Raw genomic sequence first — 19,236 nt, 5'->3', positions numbered from 1 at the left:
TGTCGTTTCCGCCCTTAGTAAATATGACCGCCCTCGTTCTGTCTTCCCTCTCACGCCCACAGGCCAGAGGCGGGGTGTCAGCTGTCACGCTAAGTACGATTGGTCGCAAGGCGACTTGGGGCCCAGAGGAAGACGCTGCGGCTTTGAGGGCGTGTTCACGTTGTTTCGCTCTGGCGTCCAGGAACCCTGGATTTCTGGGCTGCTCTCGATGGTATTTTTGGACGGATAGAGGACCCCCGCGCAGGGCATTGTGGGACAATGATGGCCGCTTTCAAACAGCGGAATTTGCCTCTTTGAGATCGTCAGACCGAGCAGTGGCCGCGCTGGCGTCTCCAGATCAGGGGCAGAAGGTCCTGAGAGTTGTGCTTGGTGGGGTGAGTGTCTCCCCTCTTTCCAGATCTGTCCTTCGGCCGCCGTGGCGGCTCCAGGCGGCCGTGGTCGGTTCGCGCCTGAGGTTTTGGGCCCTGGTTTGAGAGTTCCCCTTGTCCTTGTCAGCCAACTTTCTCTACTCACTTGAGTGGTCTTGGACATTCAGCCTACTCTGGACTTTGTTCCTGTTCTGGTCACATCCCGGTGTTTAGGAACGGCCCCACTGAGATCGAGGGAGCCGCCTGCGCCCTCGTTTAGGACACTACCCTAACCGGTTACCGGGTAGCTGGGAAGTCTGGATAGGCCTCCTGGTGCCTTCCTCCTTTCCCATAGAAATGTCGCTACCACGTGGGGTGGGTAATCTATAAGTAGCATGTTAGCTCCAAAGGGCAGGGAGGCTTTTTTTTTTTTTTTTTTAAATCGGTATTGTTGAGAACAGCCACTGACTCAAGGACACATGCAATAAGCGATTGCTGCCCAAGAAGTCCGCTGTGGCCTTTGCCACCGATCCGTCTCCATAATCTAGCCCTGGAATTCCTTATTTGCTATTTTGAGCGGCCAGTTAAGTCCTTCCTTGTCCTGTGCTGTGGATAACTTCTTGCTGTCCAGAGAAATGTTTGAGTCTTGTTCCCTTTTAATAAGTTATATTTATTCATTTACTTAAAAATCAGACTTTTAGTTTGCCATTTTTTGGGCTATAGCAATCAACAAGATAGACAGCCTCTCACTTGTGTACAAATGACATTTTAGGACATAGGTCATCATTCAGGTAACTGCTGAGAGCCTGTGTGTCTCAGCCTTCCTGTCTAGATTTCCTCATGTGTATATAGATGTAACTTTCTTCTTTGTTCCACCTGATGAAATTTACAAATGAAACTCTCATTTCTTCATCCTAATTATGTTTGCAGTCCTCCGTGGTAGAGCAATGCATGTTAATTAGAACATAGCAAAAGAAGTCTAGATTCCAGAGGTACATCTTAATTGGAATGAGAATAATTATCTATGTGTCCAGCATAGGTTCGTGCTTATAAGCGGATGGTGTTAGGTAAAGATGAATGTGTAATCAGCTGACCACTCGGGAGATCTTACAGTCTCTTAAACACTTTCCTGAAATGCCATTTCCTAACTTAATGTTTCTCGTAAGTAAGTTGGGTGAACACATTGTTATTCGAGAGATTTTCTCTGCTATGGGGCACTTTTTTTCCTTTCCCACAAAACACTACTGATCACAGCAAAAGTCACCAAGTGTGTAGAATATGGATGGTAAAATTATGGCCTTACACCTCTGCTCTATAGAACCTGTGGTTTAAAGGGGACGGGGATGGGTGGGTAGAAGAATGTATATAAAAAATTAGTAAGGAAACTAGTCAGTATACGGGAGCATAATATCAAATATGTAATAATTACATTGATGAAACAACTGTGGTTCATATATGGTTGTTTGATTCTCAGAGTGGTTCTGTGGATTGTATAAAGTAAAAGTGACTGCTGTTTCCCAGATAGAGAAGTAATAGCTAACCAAGGCAGCTGCTTACTTTCACAGAAGTAGAAAATACCAAGAGCCTGGATTATTATTATTTTTTTAATGTCTGTTATTAGAGAGGGATGTGCTGCTGCAGTTCACATGTTTGATGTTTGGAGGATGTGATGGAGGATCTTAGAGATTAGGTTATTCTGACTCTTAAGTGGGAGGAAGGATGTGTGTAGAAGGGTGAAATTGCAGGAGAATACATTAGATTATGGGTGGAGGAACAAATATATGAGCGAAGGTGGTGGCTATGAATGAATGAATCTCACTAAATCGTCTCCCTGGTATGAAACTTACTATGTATCTTAGGCTAGCTTCAGACTTGCCATCCTCTGGAGCCTCAGCCTCCCATGTGCTAAGATTACGGGGTGTGTGTCACCATGCCCAGCTCCAGAACCTGGATTTTAATTGAGGTTTCTGACTCACATCTAGTTCCCCCTATACTTCCCTTATAGCATTCCAGTAAGAAGCCCTTACTGAGGTTTATTCATGTCTGGATGATACCCTCTTGATCTTAGCAATTGCTCTGTGTGTGTCTCTGTGTCTTTCATGTTGGGGTGGGAACTGGGAACCTTTTTGAGCTTGCCAGTGATTTGGTGGGAAAGTCTGCGAAAGTAGCCAAAGGGGCTAGGAGATGGTTCAGTTGGTGAAGTGCTTTCTCACAAGCATGAGAACCCAAGTTTCGATCCCCCAAACCCACGGGAAAGCCATGAGTAGAGAGAGGCACATGTGTGCTGAAGAGGCAGAGACAGGCAGATCCCAGCTAGTTTGGCTGAATTAGCTCCCAGTTTATTGAGAGAACCTGTCTCAAAAAGTAAGTAAGGGAGCAACTAAGAAACACAACTGATAATGACCTCTGGCCTCATGTGCACACAGTGCATGTGTACCTGCATGAACACACACACACACACACACACACACACACACACACACACACACACAGTCTCTCTCTCTCTCTCTCTCTCTCTAGCAGAAGATGTCCTGGGCTCACTGTAGGGAGGTGGGGTAGCCACTCAAATATACTAGTTATTCTGTCTGGGGTACAGTAAAGCTGAGTTTTCTTGTGTCTAATTTTAATGGCTTGCCTTCCTTCCAGAGCAATAAGAGCCTGTGATGGAGGACACTGGTGAGGATGCCTCCATCCATCGCTTGGAAGGCACTGATCTGGACTCTCAGGTTGGTGGTCTTATTTGCAAGACCAAAAGTGCAGCCAGTGAGCAGCATGTCTTCAAAGCCCCTGCTCCCCGCCCTTCATTGCTGGGACTGGACTTACTGGCTTCCCTGAAACGGAGGGAGCGAGAGGAGAAGGATGATGGGGATGACAAGAAAAAGTCCAGAATCTCTTCTTACAAAGACTGGGAGGAGAATAAGGATGACCAGAAGGAGGCCGAGGAGGAGGCCGATGAGCAGGCTGGCCGAGGTGGCCGGAAAGACAGGTGAGGAAAGAGGTTGGTGGCCAGGAAATACTAGCCTAGGTTTATCTCAGTTCTTAAGACACCTAAGAGCTTTATGATTTTATTGTGGTTCTATATTACAGGTGGCAGATAGGGATTGGATAGGATTTGTGGGGAAAATTCAAAGGCATCCTAGAAGTGGATGATGGAGTTTAAATGCCTGGGATCTTACCATGTACAAGCCCTTAGCACCAGGGAGATGCATTGGAGAGGACATATTGCTTGTTGGCATACCCCAAGGTGGAGGGAAATGTTTTCTTCCATGGAGAGCCCTTTCCCACCTCATCTCCCTGTTTCAGGCATTACCGATCTGCTCGGGTAGAGACTCCATCCCACCCTGGGGGTGTGAGTGAGGAATTTTGGGAACGCAGTCGACAGAGAGAGCGGGATCGGAGGGAGCATGGTGTCTATGCCTCATCTAAAGAAGAAAAGGATCGGAAGAAGGAGAAATCTCGGGATCGAGACTATGACCGCAAGAGAGACAGAGGTAGACTGCCTGTCACCTGTCCTGTTGCCATTAGCGTTTGAGCCCGCAAGCCATTCTTTTCCTGTCCGAGAACTTGCACAATGATGCTCATTAATTGCTTGTAGTACGGCTGCTTTGCTTGTGGGTTCTTGTTTTATTGTGAAAATTGGGGATAAAGGAAGTGATGGGTAACCTATTTAAGAAACCAGAGTTTAAGTAGCGTTGGTGATGGAGGAAGGACAGTATTGTGGAACAAAGTGAGACTGGCCTGCATCAGTATTGTCTGTAGCTGAGGTTTGCTATACCACAAAACTCTTTATGATAGACACGCAACTGTTCACTTTGATTCTTGTTGGAAAGTAGCTGTTGTGTGAGTTTGACCCTTACTATTCATTGAGAGAATGTGAGTGTGTGTTTCAGCCCACAGATCATGGGAGTGTGTGGTGGAGTATACAACCTGTGTGAGTGGGGGAGGCTTGTGCTTTCTGCCCAGTGCACATGGGTGTGTGTTAGTATGAGGTAGCCATTTTTAACCCCCTCATGTGACTCTCACAGATGACCGGGACAGAAGTAGGCACAGCAGCAGATCAGAGCGAGATGGAGGCTCAGAGCGCAGCAGCAGAAGAAATGAGCCAGAGAGCCCTCGACATCGGCCGAAAGGTATTCTCAGCTGTCCTCTGGGATGGCTGGTAAGGGCTTGGGTGCCTAAATGGCCGATGAGCAGTGCTCAGCTGTGTTGCCAGGCAGTGAGTTGGATTTCAGTGTGACCCTCTGAGTTAGGGGCCCTGAACAAGGTGGGTGTGGCCCTGTCCCTCTTGGGTGGATGTGCTTCCTAAGTGTATGGACTGTTTGTTGCAAGGCAGGTTTTTCAAACGGTAGGAAGCTAGAGGTGTGTGCATCAAGAAGGATTTTATGAAAAAGAACTATTGTTTTAAGATGAAGAGGTTTGCAGAGAGAAATGGATTCCTTCAGTGTTGTGTTAAACAGTGAAAGAAAGCTGGACTATTAAATTCAGTCTCTTTAAAAATTGCCATCCTGGGGTTGGGGATTTAGCTCAGTGGTAGAGCGCTTGGCCCTGGGTTTGGTCCTCAGCTCCAGGGAAAAAAATTGTCATCACTATCTTATCCATAGTAAGTAAGTACAAGGTTATGAAATAGGGAAATACGTAAGTTGGGGCTGTCAAGATGGCTCACCTGGTGAAGGCACTTGCTGCCAAGCCTCGTGATCTGAGTTTATTTACCAGGACCCACATGACGGAAGGAGAGCCGACTCCTGAGAATGGTCATCTGACCGCTGCATTTGTGCTTTGGCACATGCATGCACACGAACACACACAGTTAAATAAATAAATGTAATTAAGAAATAAGTTGGGAAACTAGGTATGGTGGTTTATGTCTATAATCCCAGCTCTTTGGAAGCTGAGGCAGGAGGATTGTAAGTTTGAGGCCATTGTCAACTACATAGGAATATGCTGTCTGAAGTCATGTCTCATTGACATTGGATGTTTACTGAGGATGTCTCCTTGGCCCCAGATGCAGCCACTCCTTCAAGGTCCACCTGGGAAGAGGAGGACAGTGGCTATGGTTCTTCAAGACGCTCTCAGTGGGAATCGCCCTCACCGACACCTTCCTATCGGGACTCTGAGCGAAGCCATCGGCAGTCCACTCGAGATCGAGACAGGTGGTGGATGGGTGGGGCAGCCAAGGGTGGTAAGAGGGATGTGGGCAGGGAGAGTTGCTGGCAGCTGGGGGACATAATTCAGCTTAGTGACAGCTGATCTTGATGTTTCCCAGGACTGTGAGGAGCAAGTACTCAGATGACACACCTCTGCCAACCCCTTCCTACAAGTACAACGAGTGGGCTGATGACAGAAGACACTTGGGGTCGACCCCACGTCTTTCCAGGGGCCGAGGTAAGGCCTGGAAGGCAGGAGCAGAGAAACTGGTTGGTCGGGGTGAGGGGTTTGGAGGGTGGGAGATAAGGTGGGCATGAGGTGGGGGGTTTGGAGGGTGGGTGAGGTGGGGGGTTTGGAGGGTGGGGTGAGGTGGGGGATGAGGTGGGGAGGCTGAGTGGAGGCTGCACTCAGTTTTGCAGTTGGGTCCTGGTCAGCTGGAGTTGTGGACTGACCCTTTTTCCCTCTGCTTCCTTTAGGGAGACGGGAGGACGGGGCAGAAGGGATCTCCTTTGACACGGAGGAGGAGCGGCAGCAATGGGAGGATGACCAGCGGGTACAGGCGGCATCAGGAGGGCGGGCGGGAAGGAGTGCTGTCCCTACAGGGGTGGGGGAGGAGGGGTTAGAGCCAAGGGCTCTGGGGGCCCGCCAGCAGGACTGGCTGGGCTTGAGGCAGGTGGTTAATGCTGTTCCGTCCAGAGCACTGGGCCTTTGAGAGCCGATGCAGCCAATCAGACATGACTCCTGTGGTGGGCGCCTCTGGGGTAAATGGGAGGGGTGCTGTTATGGCAGCCTGCCCTGTGAAGTCAAAGCTGGCTGGTCTCCTCCTGGTCTTCTCGGGTCTCTTGTGCTGACCACAGGCTGCTGCTGGTGTTCATGGACTTCTTAGCAGACACCTGCTTTGCCCCTGTGTGGCGGCATCTCCTGCATGCATGTGGCCTGACCCTGTCCTCATGCTTTGTCTCCTCCTCCGCAGCAAGCGGACCGGGACTGGTACATGATGGACGAGGGCTACGATGAGTTCCACAACCCCCTGGCCTACTCCTCCGAGGACTATGTGAGGCGGCGGGAGCAGCACCTGCACAAACAGAAGCAGAAACGCATTTCAGCCCAGCGCAGACAGATCAATGAGGTGAGGCTGCTGCAGTGGCCGGGCGTGTGGGAGGAGTCTCACCATACAGCTGGCTGTTTACAGACAGGGCCAGGCCACATACGCCCTGAGGGGCAGGAGCGTGAGCGGGAAGCTTTGGGTACCTTAGACCACCTGGCTCCTGCTTCTCTCTTCTGCAGCGCTCTGTGAAGGGCCTGTGGGGAGAAGGGCATGGCGATGCCTGCCTCTGGGTGTGCTTTGGTATCTGTTAGGGTTGGTCCCTGGCTGCCTCTTGGGAAAATGGCTGAAAGTGTCTCAGCGTTAGTAGTGACTTCCGTCTAAGGAGCTACAGGGTGTAGGGTCCATCAAGATTCTGTCATGTGTGGACGGGCCTGTTAACCTTTCAAGATCACCTCTTAGTTGCATGCTGAATGTGGCTCCCTTGTGTCCGTCCCCTCAGGATAATGAGCGCTGGGAGACGAACCGAATGCTCACCAGTGGGGTGGTTCATCGGTTGGAGGTGGATGAGGACTTCGAAGAGGACAATGCGGCCAAGGTGCATCTGATGGTGCACAACCTGGTACCTCCTTTCCTGGATGGGCGCATCGTCTTCACCAAGCAGGTAAGGCTTCTTCCTGTGGCCAGAGACTGGGAAGTTAGAAAGCACTGGGGAGGAGAGAGGACGAAAGGATTGGGTGCAGCCATGTGTTGATTTGAGGGGCTAGTGACTCTTTACTAGGTCTTTAGTGACCAGTGGGGAATTTCTCTTCCTCCCCTACTTCCTGCAGCCAGAGCCTGTAATCCCAGTGAAGGATGCCACCTCAGACTTGGCCATTATCGCTCGGAAAGGCAGCCAGACAGTCCGCAAACACAGGGAACAAAAGGAGCGGAGAAAGGTTGGTATCCTGCTGCTTGGGCTGAGGGCCACGAGGCTCTTTTCTTACTCCTGTTGAAACTCAGGACTGCACAGAGACTCCCACTGGCAGTCAGGACATGCTTGCATGAGCCGAGAAGCAGCCCAAGGCCGGGACTGTGCTCTACTCAGTCCTTAGTTTAGGTGACCACAGGGCCTGGTGCCGGGCACTGGAGGCTTGAGATGTGTGACTTGGTGCTTGCTACCAGTGCCTTGTGGGAATTTCCTGTCTGCCAGATGAAGCCTGCTCTCCACTGGAGTTGCTCCCACTGCCCGGGTTCTTAGCAGAGGATGCAGCGACTTAACTCCTGTTGTCTTCTTCAGGCTCAGCACAAACACTGGGAACTGGCAGGGACCAAACTAGGAGACATAATGGGTGTCAAAAAAGAGGAAGAGCCGGATAAGGCTGTGACAGAAGATGGGAAAGTGGACTACAGGTGGGTTGTCTTGGCCAGCAGCAGGTGTGCTCCCGAAGTCGTGGCTCGTGACTCCGAGTCTTCAATGGTTTTTGACCCGTTCCTTCAGGTCTCTTGTCTACTGACTGTAGATTGCCCTGGGGACTATGCCCACTGTCACCATTGTTGCTGCAGTGATGCTTGTGTAGACTGAGGCTCAGGGAGGTTAAGGACTTTGCTCAAGGGCACCCAGCTAGGAAATGGTGGTTGAGTTTAGCCCCAGACAGTCCTGTGGGGGAGCCCCTGCTCTTTGAGGTGTTCCATGTGGGAAGGCAGATTTCTTTCCTTGGTCGGATTTCAGTACGTTGGAGGAACTGGTTTTCACAGGGCTTTTTAAGTACGAGGGGCCCTTTGTTTGGTAGCAAGTTCTCTATTCATGGAGGTTTTTACAGCCGTTGAGTCACTGCTTAGTGGAGTCCCTGCATTGGGTAGGCACCAGACTCATGCCCCTTTCTCTCCTCATCCTTTGAGTGATGCCATGTCCCCATGGAAATGTCATCTTGACCTAGTAGTTCTCTGTAGTTCTGTGTGAAGTGTCCCAAATAAAAGTTGGTATAAATGATCAGCCCTTGCTGGGCTTTGGGTCATTTAGTCCCTTCCATTTCAGTTGTCAGGTGACCAGGGAGACTGAGTGAAATTAGAAATAGAAACTTGAAGGAGCTTGGGGAGATCTGAGGGAGGAAAGGACTCTTGGGGAAGGTGGGTGGAAGGGTCTTAGGGTATGACCATGTATCAGACACTGATTACTTACATAGAAACAAGGCAAATAGAAGTGAGCTGTTCTCACAGTTCTTTGAAAATGAGGCCTTTGCACTGTGCAGCCCTGTAAGGGGAGTGGGGACTCCTGATCTATGGCCTGTATTGTGTAGCCAGAACTTGGAGATTCTGTGGCTGCGTAAAGTGTGGTTGCCTGGGTTCTTCTCTCTAAATTAGTGACCTGCTGGTTAATTTCAGCTCCTCTTCTGGCCACACTTAGTTTAGGATGGGCGATCCTCCCATTTGAAGGTCTGCTCGGATCCCGGTCAGCTGTTTGGTTGGGGCTCTGGACTGTGTGTGATGGGTGATGGAGTCTTGTGCCATGGGCTGCTCCTTAGGCCCAGTGAGATGTAGTCTTGGATGGCCAGGCTGCTTTGGTGTCTAGGAGGTTGATGGCTTCTTGTTGTATTTGTTTACATTCTTGGCAGCAAGGAGGACAGCTAACTTAACCCTGAGGGACAGTGTGGGAAGGTCATACGTGCTGTTGTGTTTCCCAGGACAGAGCAGAAATTTGCGGATCACATGAAGGAGAAAAGTGAGGCCAGCAGTGAGTTTGCAAAGAAGAAGTCCATCTTGGAGCAGAGACAGTACCTGCCCATCTTTGCTGTACAGCAGGAACTTCTCACCATCATCAGGTAATGTCCGGAGGCCCCATGGCCCAGGCAGGGGTGTCTCCTGGGGAAGGGAAATATTGTTCTCCCTAGTGGATTGGCTTAGGGTTGCTGCGTGAAGTGATATGACCTTACTTCCTTTAGTGCTTCAGGTTCAGCTTGGCTGTGTCCCAGACATTTTGTAGTTTCTTAAGAGGCTAGCTTTTGGTGAAGCTAGGCCTTACCGTGGCAGCAAAGGCTTTTTAAGGCTTCTTGGGGAGTTTTCTCAAGAGTGGCTTTCCACTAAGGCTGCTCAGTGCTTTGCTTGTCCTCCTTTCAGAGATAACAGCATTGTGATTGTGGTTGGGGAGACAGGGAGCGGCAAGACCACTCAGCTGACCCAGTACTTGCATGAAGATGGCTACACGGACTATGGGATGATCGGGTGCACCCAGCCCCGGCGTGTGGCTGCCATGTCAGTGGCCAAGAGAGTCAGTGAAGAGATGGGGGGAAACCTTGGTGAAGAGGTGAGTGGGCATGAGTTCTGAGCCATGGAGCTTTTTCCTGATAGCTTCTGCCATTTGTGCTGGAGGCTGTGGTCTCCTTAGGCTGGACCCCAGTCTGTGGGGGCTAACAGTGAGTAGTGGCCACTTTCTGAGCTGTGTCTCTGACCCCCAGGTGGGTTATGCCATTCGCTTTGAAGACTGCACTTCTGAAAACACCTTGATCAAATACATGACTGATGGGATCCTGCTCCGAGAGTCCCTCCGGGAGGCTGACCTGGATCATTACAGTGCCATCATCATGGATGAGGCCCATGAACGGTCCCTCAACACCGACGTGCTCTTCGGGCTGCTCCGGGAGGTAAGAGCTGTGGGGTCTGTTCCTTCTGAGGCTCAGGTGCTCCAGGTGAGTTCCTCTGAAGCTCCCAGGTTGCCTGCTCCGTCCTGCTGGCATCTTTTCTTACTCTGCTGAGTGACTTGTGGTTCATGGTGTAGTTCCATCATTCAGTCCAGGATTGATAAACCTGATGCACAACTTTTCTAGCTTTGGCTTCTGCTTTCTTTGTGGTAACAAGCTGAGACTGTATGTAGGCCCCAAGCCCACAGGAGCCTCTGTTGACCCCTTCTCTTAGGTTGTGGCTCGGCGCTCAGACCTGAAGCTCATTGTCACATCAGCTACTATGGATGCAGAAAAATTTGCTGCCTTTTTTGGGAATGTACCCATCTTCCACATCCCTGGGCGTACCTTCCCTGTTGACATCCTCTTCAGCAAGGTACCTCATAGGCCTCTGTTCTTTGGCATGCTCTGAAAAGGCAGCTGGAGGAGGTGGGGTGCGGAGTTGGGGAAGGTGTAGTCAGTGCCATGAGGCAAATGGGGCAGCCTGCAGCTCCAGAGCTCTGGCGGACATAGCCCTGTGCTCTGAGGAAGGTTTTATGTTCCTGTTTCTGAAGTAAGGAGCCTAAGGAGAGACCAGCTCTAATTGTAAGGGCCATAGCAGTCAGACTCACCCTGAGGTTGGCATCCCTGAGTCCGGTTCTGCAGTCCCGACAGGTGACAGCTGTGTGTCCTCTGCGGGGTGCTGGCCTATGCTGCATTGTGCCTTCTCACTGCCCTCTGTTGGTGTTGCAGACCCCACAGGAAGATTATGTGGAGGCTGCAGTGAAACAGTCCTTGCAGGTACACCTGTCTGGGGCCCCTGGAGACATCCTGATCTTCATGCCTGGCCAAGAGGACATTGAGGTGCGTGCTTTGGCCCCCACTGGGGTAGATGGGCGAAACCTGTGCATGAGAGTTTGGGCCTCCAGGGTCTCATGACTTCTTCCTGTGCCTTAGGTGACCTCTGACCAGATTGTGGAGCACCTGGAAGAGCTGGAGAATGCGCCTGCCTTGGCTGTGCTGCCCATCTATTCCCAGTTGCCTTCTGACCTCCAGGCCAAAATCTTCCAGAAGGTGTGATGGGGGACCTTTGGTGTCCCACAGAGGAGGGCAAGAGCAGGTGGGAAGTGGGCTTTTGCTTGTTCAGTCTTTCTTTCCCAAAGACTTACCTTTCTCCCTGCATGTCCTGATTGGCCCTAGGCTCCAGATGGCGTCCGGAAGTGTATCGTTGCTACCAACATTGCCGAGACATCTCTGACTGTCGATGGCATCATGTTTGTTATCGACTCTGGCTACTGCAAGTTAAAGGTAAGGAATGATACAGAGGCTGGACTCTGGGTCTTCATCCAGAGTGAATTCAGCAGAGAGGCTCTAAGTCAGGCCTTGGGCCACTCTGTTAGGTACACAAGAGAGTGGAGTGGCAGAGGTGTTAGGTTAACATTTAGTGAGCTCTGATCTTGCCATGTGTTTGGTTCAGCTAATCCTTGTGGTAGCTTGATAGTATAGATAATTCAGACGACTCTGTAGCGGTCACAGAGCTGGTGTTGATGGAGACTTTCTTGCGTCTCCTGCCTCTAAAGTGACAGCCAGTTGAGTTGCTAAGACACTTCCTCCTCTGTGATGAGTAGCTGGGTTTGTCTCTGTCTCAAGACTACTTTTCTTTCCTCTCACTCTGTCCTTAATCAGTTCTTTTGTGTACCCTACTAGGTCTTCAACCCCAGGATTGGCATGGATGCTCTGCAGATTTACCCCATTAGCCAGGCCAATGCCAACCAGAGGTCTGGGAGAGCTGGCAGGACGGGCCCAGGTCAGTGTTTCAGGTAGGAGCCCTGTGCTAGCCTGCTTCTCAGGGCAGTGCTGGGACTACAGGCCAGAACCCTGGCCAGTGGGCCTTCTCTGCTGCTGGCCCTCCTGAGAGCTGCAGAGGGCTGCCACTGGGTGGTGCTGATGAGTGGAAGCAGTCTTCCCAGGGATTTCTGTGCTCTGAGACAGTTGAGGAAGGGACCTGCAGTGAGCAGCAGCAAGGACAGCAGGCCCCTCCAGAGGCTGGGTCTGAGTAAATGGTGATGCTTTTCCACTTGCCGGATTACTTTCTCTCCTCTGTTTTTATGACTGAAAAAGAATAATGCATTCACTAGAAATCCAGCAAGTACACAGAGATGTTAAGACAGTAAACCTTGCCATCATTCTGGTCTTAGGCTCCCAGAGGCATATAGGAGGCGCCAGCAGAAGAGCCAAGGTTAGAGGACAAGGGTTGAGCAGATAGAAGTAGGTGGCGCAGGTCCCTGCTTGTAGGATTTGTTGGCTGTTGGATGAGACTCTTGAATAGTTTATTCGTCGTTCTGCTGTGTGGTTCCTGAGTGTAGACAGTCCATGGGAGAGGCTGGCAGGCCAGCATCGGGCAGGTACAGCCAAATCATTGGCTTCTCCCTGGCAGACTCTACACACAGAGTGCTTACAAGAACGAGCTCCTGACCACCACTGTGCCTGAGATCCAGAGGACCAACCTTGCCAACGTAGTGCTACTGCTCAAGTCCCTGGGGGTGCAGGACCTGCTGCAGTTCCACTTCATGGACCCGCCCCCGGAGGACAACATGCTCAACTCCATGTATCAGCTCTGGATCCTCGGAGCCCTGGATAACACAGGTGCATGGCCAAGAGCTGCTGGGGCCCCGAGGGACTGGCACCTTATTTTCTTTCATACGCTGTACACTGCATTTCCGGCTTTGCTTTCTCTTAGGTGGTCTCACTTCCACGGGGCGCCTGATGGTGGAGTTCCCACTGGATCCGGCTCTCTCCAAGATGCTCATCGTGTCATGTGACATGGGCTGCAGCTCTGAGATCCTGCTCATCGTCTCCATGCTTTCAGTCCCTGCCATCTTCTATAGGCCTAAGGTAGCAAGGCGGCTTCTCTCTCCTCAGAGGGCTCAGGGGATCCTCTGTGTTACAGGCATGGGGATTCTGCCTTTGCTGTCTTCTCAGAGGGAGAAGTGGAGGACGTGGGAGGCTGCGTTAGTGGTCCTCATAGTGTTTTGGAAATTTGCAAGACCATCTTTGATCTCTTAGTATGGTTCTGCCTGAGACCTAATGGTTTAGTTGATTTTGTTAGAAGTTATTTTTATTTTGTGTTGTTAGGCCCATTGACATGTGGGCAGGTCTAGTGTGAGGATCCCTGGGATATGCCCTGTGGGTCTGGCCTCCGTGTACCTGTATTTAAAGGTCACTGTTTCTTCTCCTAGGGCAGAGAGGAGGAGAGCGATCAAATCCGGGAAAAGTTTGCTGTCCCTGAGAGCGATCATCTGACTTACCTGCATGTCTACCTGCAGTGGAAGAACAGTAGCTACTCCACCATCTGGTGCAATGACCATTTCATCCATGCCAAGGCCATGCGGAAGGTGAGGTGGCAGCCCAGAGGGGCACAGTCTGGAGGAAGGGGTGGAATGGTGGAGGCAAGGGCTCCATCCTGTCTTGTCTGTGTCCTGTTCTAGGTTCGGGAGGTACGGGCCCAGCTCAAAGATATCATGGTGCAGCAGCGGATGAGCCTGGCCTCGTGTGGTACTGACTGGGACATTGTCAGAAAGTGTATCTGTGCTGCCTATTTCCACCAGGCAGCCAAGCTCAAGGTGAGCCGAGGAGCCACAGAGCTCTGGCCCCTTTTGACACCTGTGTGCAGGCAAAGTCCTTTCTCATGCAGGGTGTAGCTGTGTCAAGACTCTGTTGACGATGTGGCCACCTGTTTTCTCTTCTAGGGGATTGGGGAGTATGTGAACATCCGCACAGGGATGCCCTGCCACTTACACCCCACCAGCTCCCTCTTTGGAATGGGCTACACCCCTGACTACATTGTGTATCATGAGCTGGTCATGACCACCAAGGTGAGTCTTGCCCGAGGAGTTCCAGTATTGGGGCCCACTGACTGGAGCTAGGCCTTTGCAACCCTCTTCTGTCTTGAATAGAGCTCTGGAGACTTGAGACACCTGTTTTTTTCTGTGGGGCCTTTCAGGCTGCTTTTCAGCTGGGGTGCTTGTGTGAATATTATCAGGTTAACTTGTAAGAGTACAGTGGCCTCAACTATGCCGAGGTTTACCCCTGCTGGCTGCTGGCAAGAGCAGCTCCTGCTAGTACCATTGGAGGGGCTTTCTGCATGCCTAGGCTTTCCTGTTTAACGCTGAGGGCTGTTTTCTCAAGCATAGGGAATTGTGGATGGAGAAGGGATGACCATTCTGGTGTCCCTTGCATTTTCCAGCCTTCCAGTAGGACCCTTCTCATGTGGCTCCTCATCGTGAAATCATGCTGAGGAGGACATGACTCCCCTGTGACCTCTACCTTGTTACTTTTCTGCCCACAGGAGTACATGCAGTGTGTGACCGCTGTGGATGGAGAGTGGCTGGCGGAGCTAGGCCCAATGTTCTACAGTGTGAAGCAGGCAGGCAAATCTCGGCAGGTAAGGACCCTTTGCTTCCCGGGAGGTGCTGTTTGCCTGTGGGAAGGATTTACCTTCTGCCTGCTGTAAAAGGCTTGTCATCGTCTGATCCCTTACCCCTTTCCCCAAGTGTAAAAGCTGCGACCTAGCCAACCTGCCTATCTGCTATTCTGTATTCTTCTGGTTGGTTGGTCAGCTGGGAGTTTTTTTACTTTATAAACTTAATCAAAAACTTCAAATACTCATAAAACTAGACAAAATACTATAAAGAATCACTGTAATTAACTAAAGCTCTCATTCTGTGTAATTGACATGTCTTATTTTGCTCATTTTTTTTTTTAACCTACCCCCTGCTCACCCTTCTCCTCCCAGAACATTTTAAAGTGTGCCTCCAGAGATTGTTTTTTTATCCTTAAGTACTTGGGATGACTAGGACTCATTTCAACAACATCGCTGTGTGACAGTATCACTCCTCACAGTTGATCTCCAGTGTCACCCAAGTCTCCATTCCTATCCAGAAGTTCCCATTTCCCTCAGAGATAACATCCCACGGTTGATTGACTTGAATTGGGATGGGACATTGCAGGGGTGGTTATGTGCATTAATACCTTCGTTCTGGTACAAGATCTGCTTTCTCTCTTTATGACACCAATTTACTGAAGCAATTATCATCTGTCCCATAGAATGTTCCACAGTGTGCATTTGGCTGATGACTTCTTTTAGTGATGGCTAACGCGTGTCTCTATCATGTATACTTCGGTAACTAAAGGCCTGATAGGTTCTGGTTCAGCTGTGATGACGCATCTGTGGCCCAATTTTGATGATGCTCAGATGCAGTTGTGGTCCTGGTTGTGACAGCTTGCCTCTCTTCATTTCCTCTACCCATGACTCCATCTCAAGGGTTTGGCGTCTACTAATGAACAACACTTTAATCTGTTGGGTAGGGATGCAAAATGGCTCTGCTTTTGCATCCCCACTTTGTCACACAATTACCTCCACACTGGAACAGACACGGCTTGCTTTCTAGCCCCGTGATTTCCGTGTCCCTCCTGGCATGGTTGTGAACTTGACCGGAAGAACGTGTGTACTGGGCTGTGGTGTGGTTTAGTAGTGAACCACTAGCATTCCGTCTTCAGCACTGCCTGGAGAAGAGAGTGGAACCTTGACTTGGGGTTGCCTTGGCAGTTCTTGGGGAGGCTCAGTGGGTGTGAGCGCTTGCTGTGTAAGCCTGAGGACTGGAGTTCAAGTCCCAGCACTCATAAAAAAGCTGGGAATAGCCATGCGTATCTGCAACCGCATTACTGGGGTCAGAGACAGGTGGGTCCTGGAGGCCCAGCAGCCAGCCTAGCTGAAGGGTAAGCCTTGGTGAACTTCAGACTCGGTGAGGGACCCTGTGGCGAATAATGTGGCGAACAACCAACAACTACCATCTTTCCTTTGGCTTGTGCGTGGCCTCATCCAGCCACATATGTGTACACACGTGCACGCACACATTCGAGAAGAATGCCAGTACTTGCTGGCTTGTGTGGAGTGCTGAGGGGTGACCGACTAGGACTGAATTATCCAGTGTCTATCTTGAATATTTTACAAAAGTCCTGAGCTGCAGAGGGCCACGTGCCCTTGGTGCTGGGACGTAGAGAAACACAGGCCCCAGCTCAGGTGCAGCCTCTACAGCCAGCCCCTCTGCCTTTTTCTAGGAGAATCGTCGTCGGGCTAAAGAAGAAGCCTCTGCCATGGAGGAGGAGATGGCCCTGGCTGAGGAGCAGCTGCGTGCCCGGAGGCAGGAGCAGGAGAAGCGCAGCCCACTGGGCAGCATCAGGTGAGGCTTGGCCTTGGGGACTCACCTGGGCCAGGCAGGTGCTAGGTCGGTTTTAAGAGAAGTTCTCGGTTTAAAGGGGAAATTAAAGGGAGGTGGCTTTGCGTGGGTGGTCACACGTGGAGGTGGTAGTTGGACAACTTGGAACTGCCCACTGCAGTTCTTAGTTGTTATTCTGTAGATTCAGGGCCTGAAGTGGGCTGGAGTCTTGGCGTGGATCTTACAGCTTTATTGTTAGGCAGGGGCATTGAAAAAACATCCCAGACAGGAGAGAGCCCTCGGCTTCTGCTCCTGTGCTGATGTGATGCCTGGAGTTAGGGCAGACCTGACAGCTAGGTCAGCACTGTGGTCTGTCCTCACGTCACCCGGCACCAGGGAGTTTCCTCTTTAGATCTGAGGTTCCCACGGGCGTGTTCTCTACTGGGGACTCAGGACAGTTCAGTGAATAGGTTTACTACGAAAACAAACGGAATCAGCCAAAGGGAGAAGGGCGTGGAAGGAGGACTGAGTGGATCCTAAATGTGAAGATTCATTCCTTGGGGCCATTACCCTGGCACATTGATTTGACAATGAGGCACACTCCAGTGAGCTTTGGTGCTCGTGGTTTTTAACTGGGTTCTGTGACATTGGCGTGGATGGTTGAATCATCACCACCAGTGGTTGAACTCAGCATCCAGGGGGTGGGGTTAGGCCAGTACCACATGGCTCAGCCTCAGCTCTCAGCACATTGCTGGTCTTTTTGGCCAGGCCAGCCAGCTCATCTTACTCCAGGTGAACATGAACTGTCAGGCGTGTTTTGAGAGCCCTTTGTGAGTGGCAGAGATGCCCTGGTCACTTGGCTAATTGCTCTGGGGACAAGGACAAACCCAAGTGGTGACCTTTTTATCTAGGCACCACAAAAGGAGTTGTCTAAAAATACATTGTAAATGTTCCTTAATAGATGTCTGAGTGGCATGACTTCCTTTGCTAGTCTCTTCATTGGAGATGGGGAACAAAGGGGGTGTAGAGTGTGCTGTGGATGAGGTCCTTCAGCCTTGAAGCTGCTGAAACAGCAAGGCCTCGAGGCCTTTGGTCCTGGTGGACCTCTGCTCTGGGAGAAGCATTGTTTCCTACCTCCTCTTTCTGTGTGTCCAGGTCCACAAAGATCTACACTCCAGGTCGGAAAGAGCAGGGGGAGCCCATGACACCTCGTCGCACACCGGCCCGCTTTGGACTGTGAACTGAGGCTGCCCCAGAAGACGGCAGCCAGGTACTGAGCTCTAAGCTCTCCAGCCAAAGTGCTCTAAGGACATGGACACCGCCTTTCATCTGTGTGTTCATCTAGTCTGGGGCAGTTCCTGCTGAGTCAGGCTCTGCCACACGAAGAAGCATTCCTGATGCAGAGCTTGGCAGGAACAGACTGCAGAGTCAATAAGCAGCTGCTTGTGCAGCAGGTGGTGGCTGGGCCATTGCATCCACATAGCCTGTCTCCAGGACACTTGGTGTATGAGCAACTTGCCGTGACTGAATCTTTTTTAATCCTTGTGTAAAGTAGCAAGATAGAGGCAGAGACACTTGTAATTTGGTTATCACTCGGGATTTGGAAATAAATATATTATTTGTAAAATGTGATTGCATTTTTAATTTCCTTTCTCTTTCACTGCTCTTACCTCTGCAATAAAGACAGGAGAGGCAGATTCCTTGTCGTTTCTGCCCTTGGATAGATCTTTCTAGAACCTTAGCTCTGCTCTCTGGACATTCTGCTGATGGGGTTGCTTTCATGGGAGTATGAGTATGTGGAGTATGTGTACACATGTTTTTGTGCATATATGAGTGAGTGCATGCACATGGGCATATGTGAGGAGGCCAGAGATATTACGCGTCTTCCTTATTTTTTCATGGGTGCTGGGGATCTGAACCCATGCCTTCATTCTCATGTGATGAGCGCTTCAGTACTGAGGCAGGAATCCTAGAGGAGGGTTGACTGAATGAGAGGCAGCTTAGGTGTAGAGACTCGAGACGGCTCAGGGCATCCAGCGCAGGACAGGCCAAGCTCTGTGAATACCAGCTGTTTCTGAGGCTGGTAGGCAGTGGGGAAGGCCTTGACGGCCTACTAATGGGAGGGAGGGGAGCAGGCAGGCCTTGGTTTAGCCTTCTCAGGGAAGCTGGCTTCTTTAAAGAGGTGCATGCTGGTTAGAGGCTTCCACCTGCTTGCTTGGGTAAGCTAATTTTGGCCCTGGGTGGCAAGTCCAGAAGAAGGTGGCTCCATAGGGGACCCATTTACAGGTTCAGGCTTAGGATACATAGGAAGAATGGATTCTAACTGGTAGTTTTATGACTAATAAACAGAGACTATGGGCACAAACCCCTTTCCATGCTCCTTTAGATGAGAAAAACGGGATATTAGAACTATGGGTCTGATGCACTGTCAAAGGAAGGAAGTCCTGGCCACGGGCACAGGTGCCACAGGAAGCATGGTAGCCTCCTGCTCCTGCAGGGCTTCCTGAAGGTGACTTGTGTTAAAGCTTCTGCCTGGGATTCAGTCTGGACCTGTGTCTGTAAGGTTGTCATGCAATTACAGATGCTTTTCTTTGTAGGGCAGCCTTATCACTGGATCTTACTGGCTTCCTCTGCTGATGGCTGATTCTGTTTCTAGTGGACAGAAACATTTCTAAAAATGTCCTGTGTCTCTATTTAGACATGACCCTGAGGTGAACTCCTCCCACTTGGGACTTGCTGGAGTGAGGGCACTGGTGCCTGTGTAGTCTGTAGAAGAGCCCTGCTAGGGGCAGGGAATTTGTTCTCAGTCATCTGTGTTTAGCCTTGTAACAGAATTAATTTTATAT

At 50.6% G+C, this 19,236-nt stretch overlaps 1 protein-coding gene across 1 annotated transcript; it reads left to right on the top strand.

Annotated features, from left to right (window-relative positions):
• The first annotated feature begins 70 nt into the window (after positions 1-70).
• Dhx38 (DEAH-box helicase 38) lies at positions 71-18,014 on the top strand. The gene is made up of 27 exons (XM_036188593.1): positions 71-374; positions 2,994-3,333; positions 3,651-3,838; positions 4,373-4,477; positions 5,350-5,497; positions 5,611-5,729; positions 5,969-6,045; positions 6,466-6,621; positions 7,040-7,201; positions 7,368-7,475; positions 7,817-7,929; positions 9,201-9,338; positions 9,634-9,820; positions 9,972-10,157; positions 10,429-10,569; positions 10,926-11,036; positions 11,130-11,246; positions 11,373-11,480; positions 11,880-11,992; positions 12,610-12,818; positions 12,913-13,067; positions 13,412-13,567; positions 13,661-13,795; positions 13,922-14,047; positions 14,521-14,616; positions 16,293-16,414; positions 17,546-18,014. Exons 2-27 carry the CDS (start codon positions 3,011-3,013, stop codon positions 17,628-17,630), a joined length of 3,684 nt encoding a protein of 1,227 aa, XP_036044486.1. The 5' UTR covers positions 71-374; positions 2,994-3,010; the 3' UTR covers positions 17,631-18,014.
• Positions 18,015-19,236: the final 1,222 nt, after the last annotated feature.

Source organism: Onychomys torridus, chromosome 5, assembly GCF_903995425.1.
Source record: "Onychomys torridus chromosome 5, mOncTor1.1, whole genome shotgun sequence".
NCBI classification, from domain to species: Eukaryota; Metazoa; Chordata; class Mammalia; order Rodentia; family Cricetidae; genus Onychomys; species Onychomys torridus.
This window is presented reverse-complemented; position numbering and strand designations above follow the sequence as displayed.

Bases quoted from the DNA above. Each gene is read 5' to 3' on its own strand.
- Dhx38 (XM_036188593.1), top strand. From the start codon at position 3,011: ATGGAGGACACTGGTGAGGATGCCTCCATCCATCGCTTGGAAGGCACT. The intron at 11,037-11,129 runs GTGCGTGCTTTG...CCTGTGCCTTAG, and splicing joins CTGGCCAAGAGGACATTGAG to GTGACCTCTGACCAGATTGT. The intron at 12,819-12,912 runs GTGCATGGCCAA...GCTTTCTCTTAG, and splicing joins CGGAGCCCTGGATAACACAG to GTGGTCTCACTTCCACGGGG.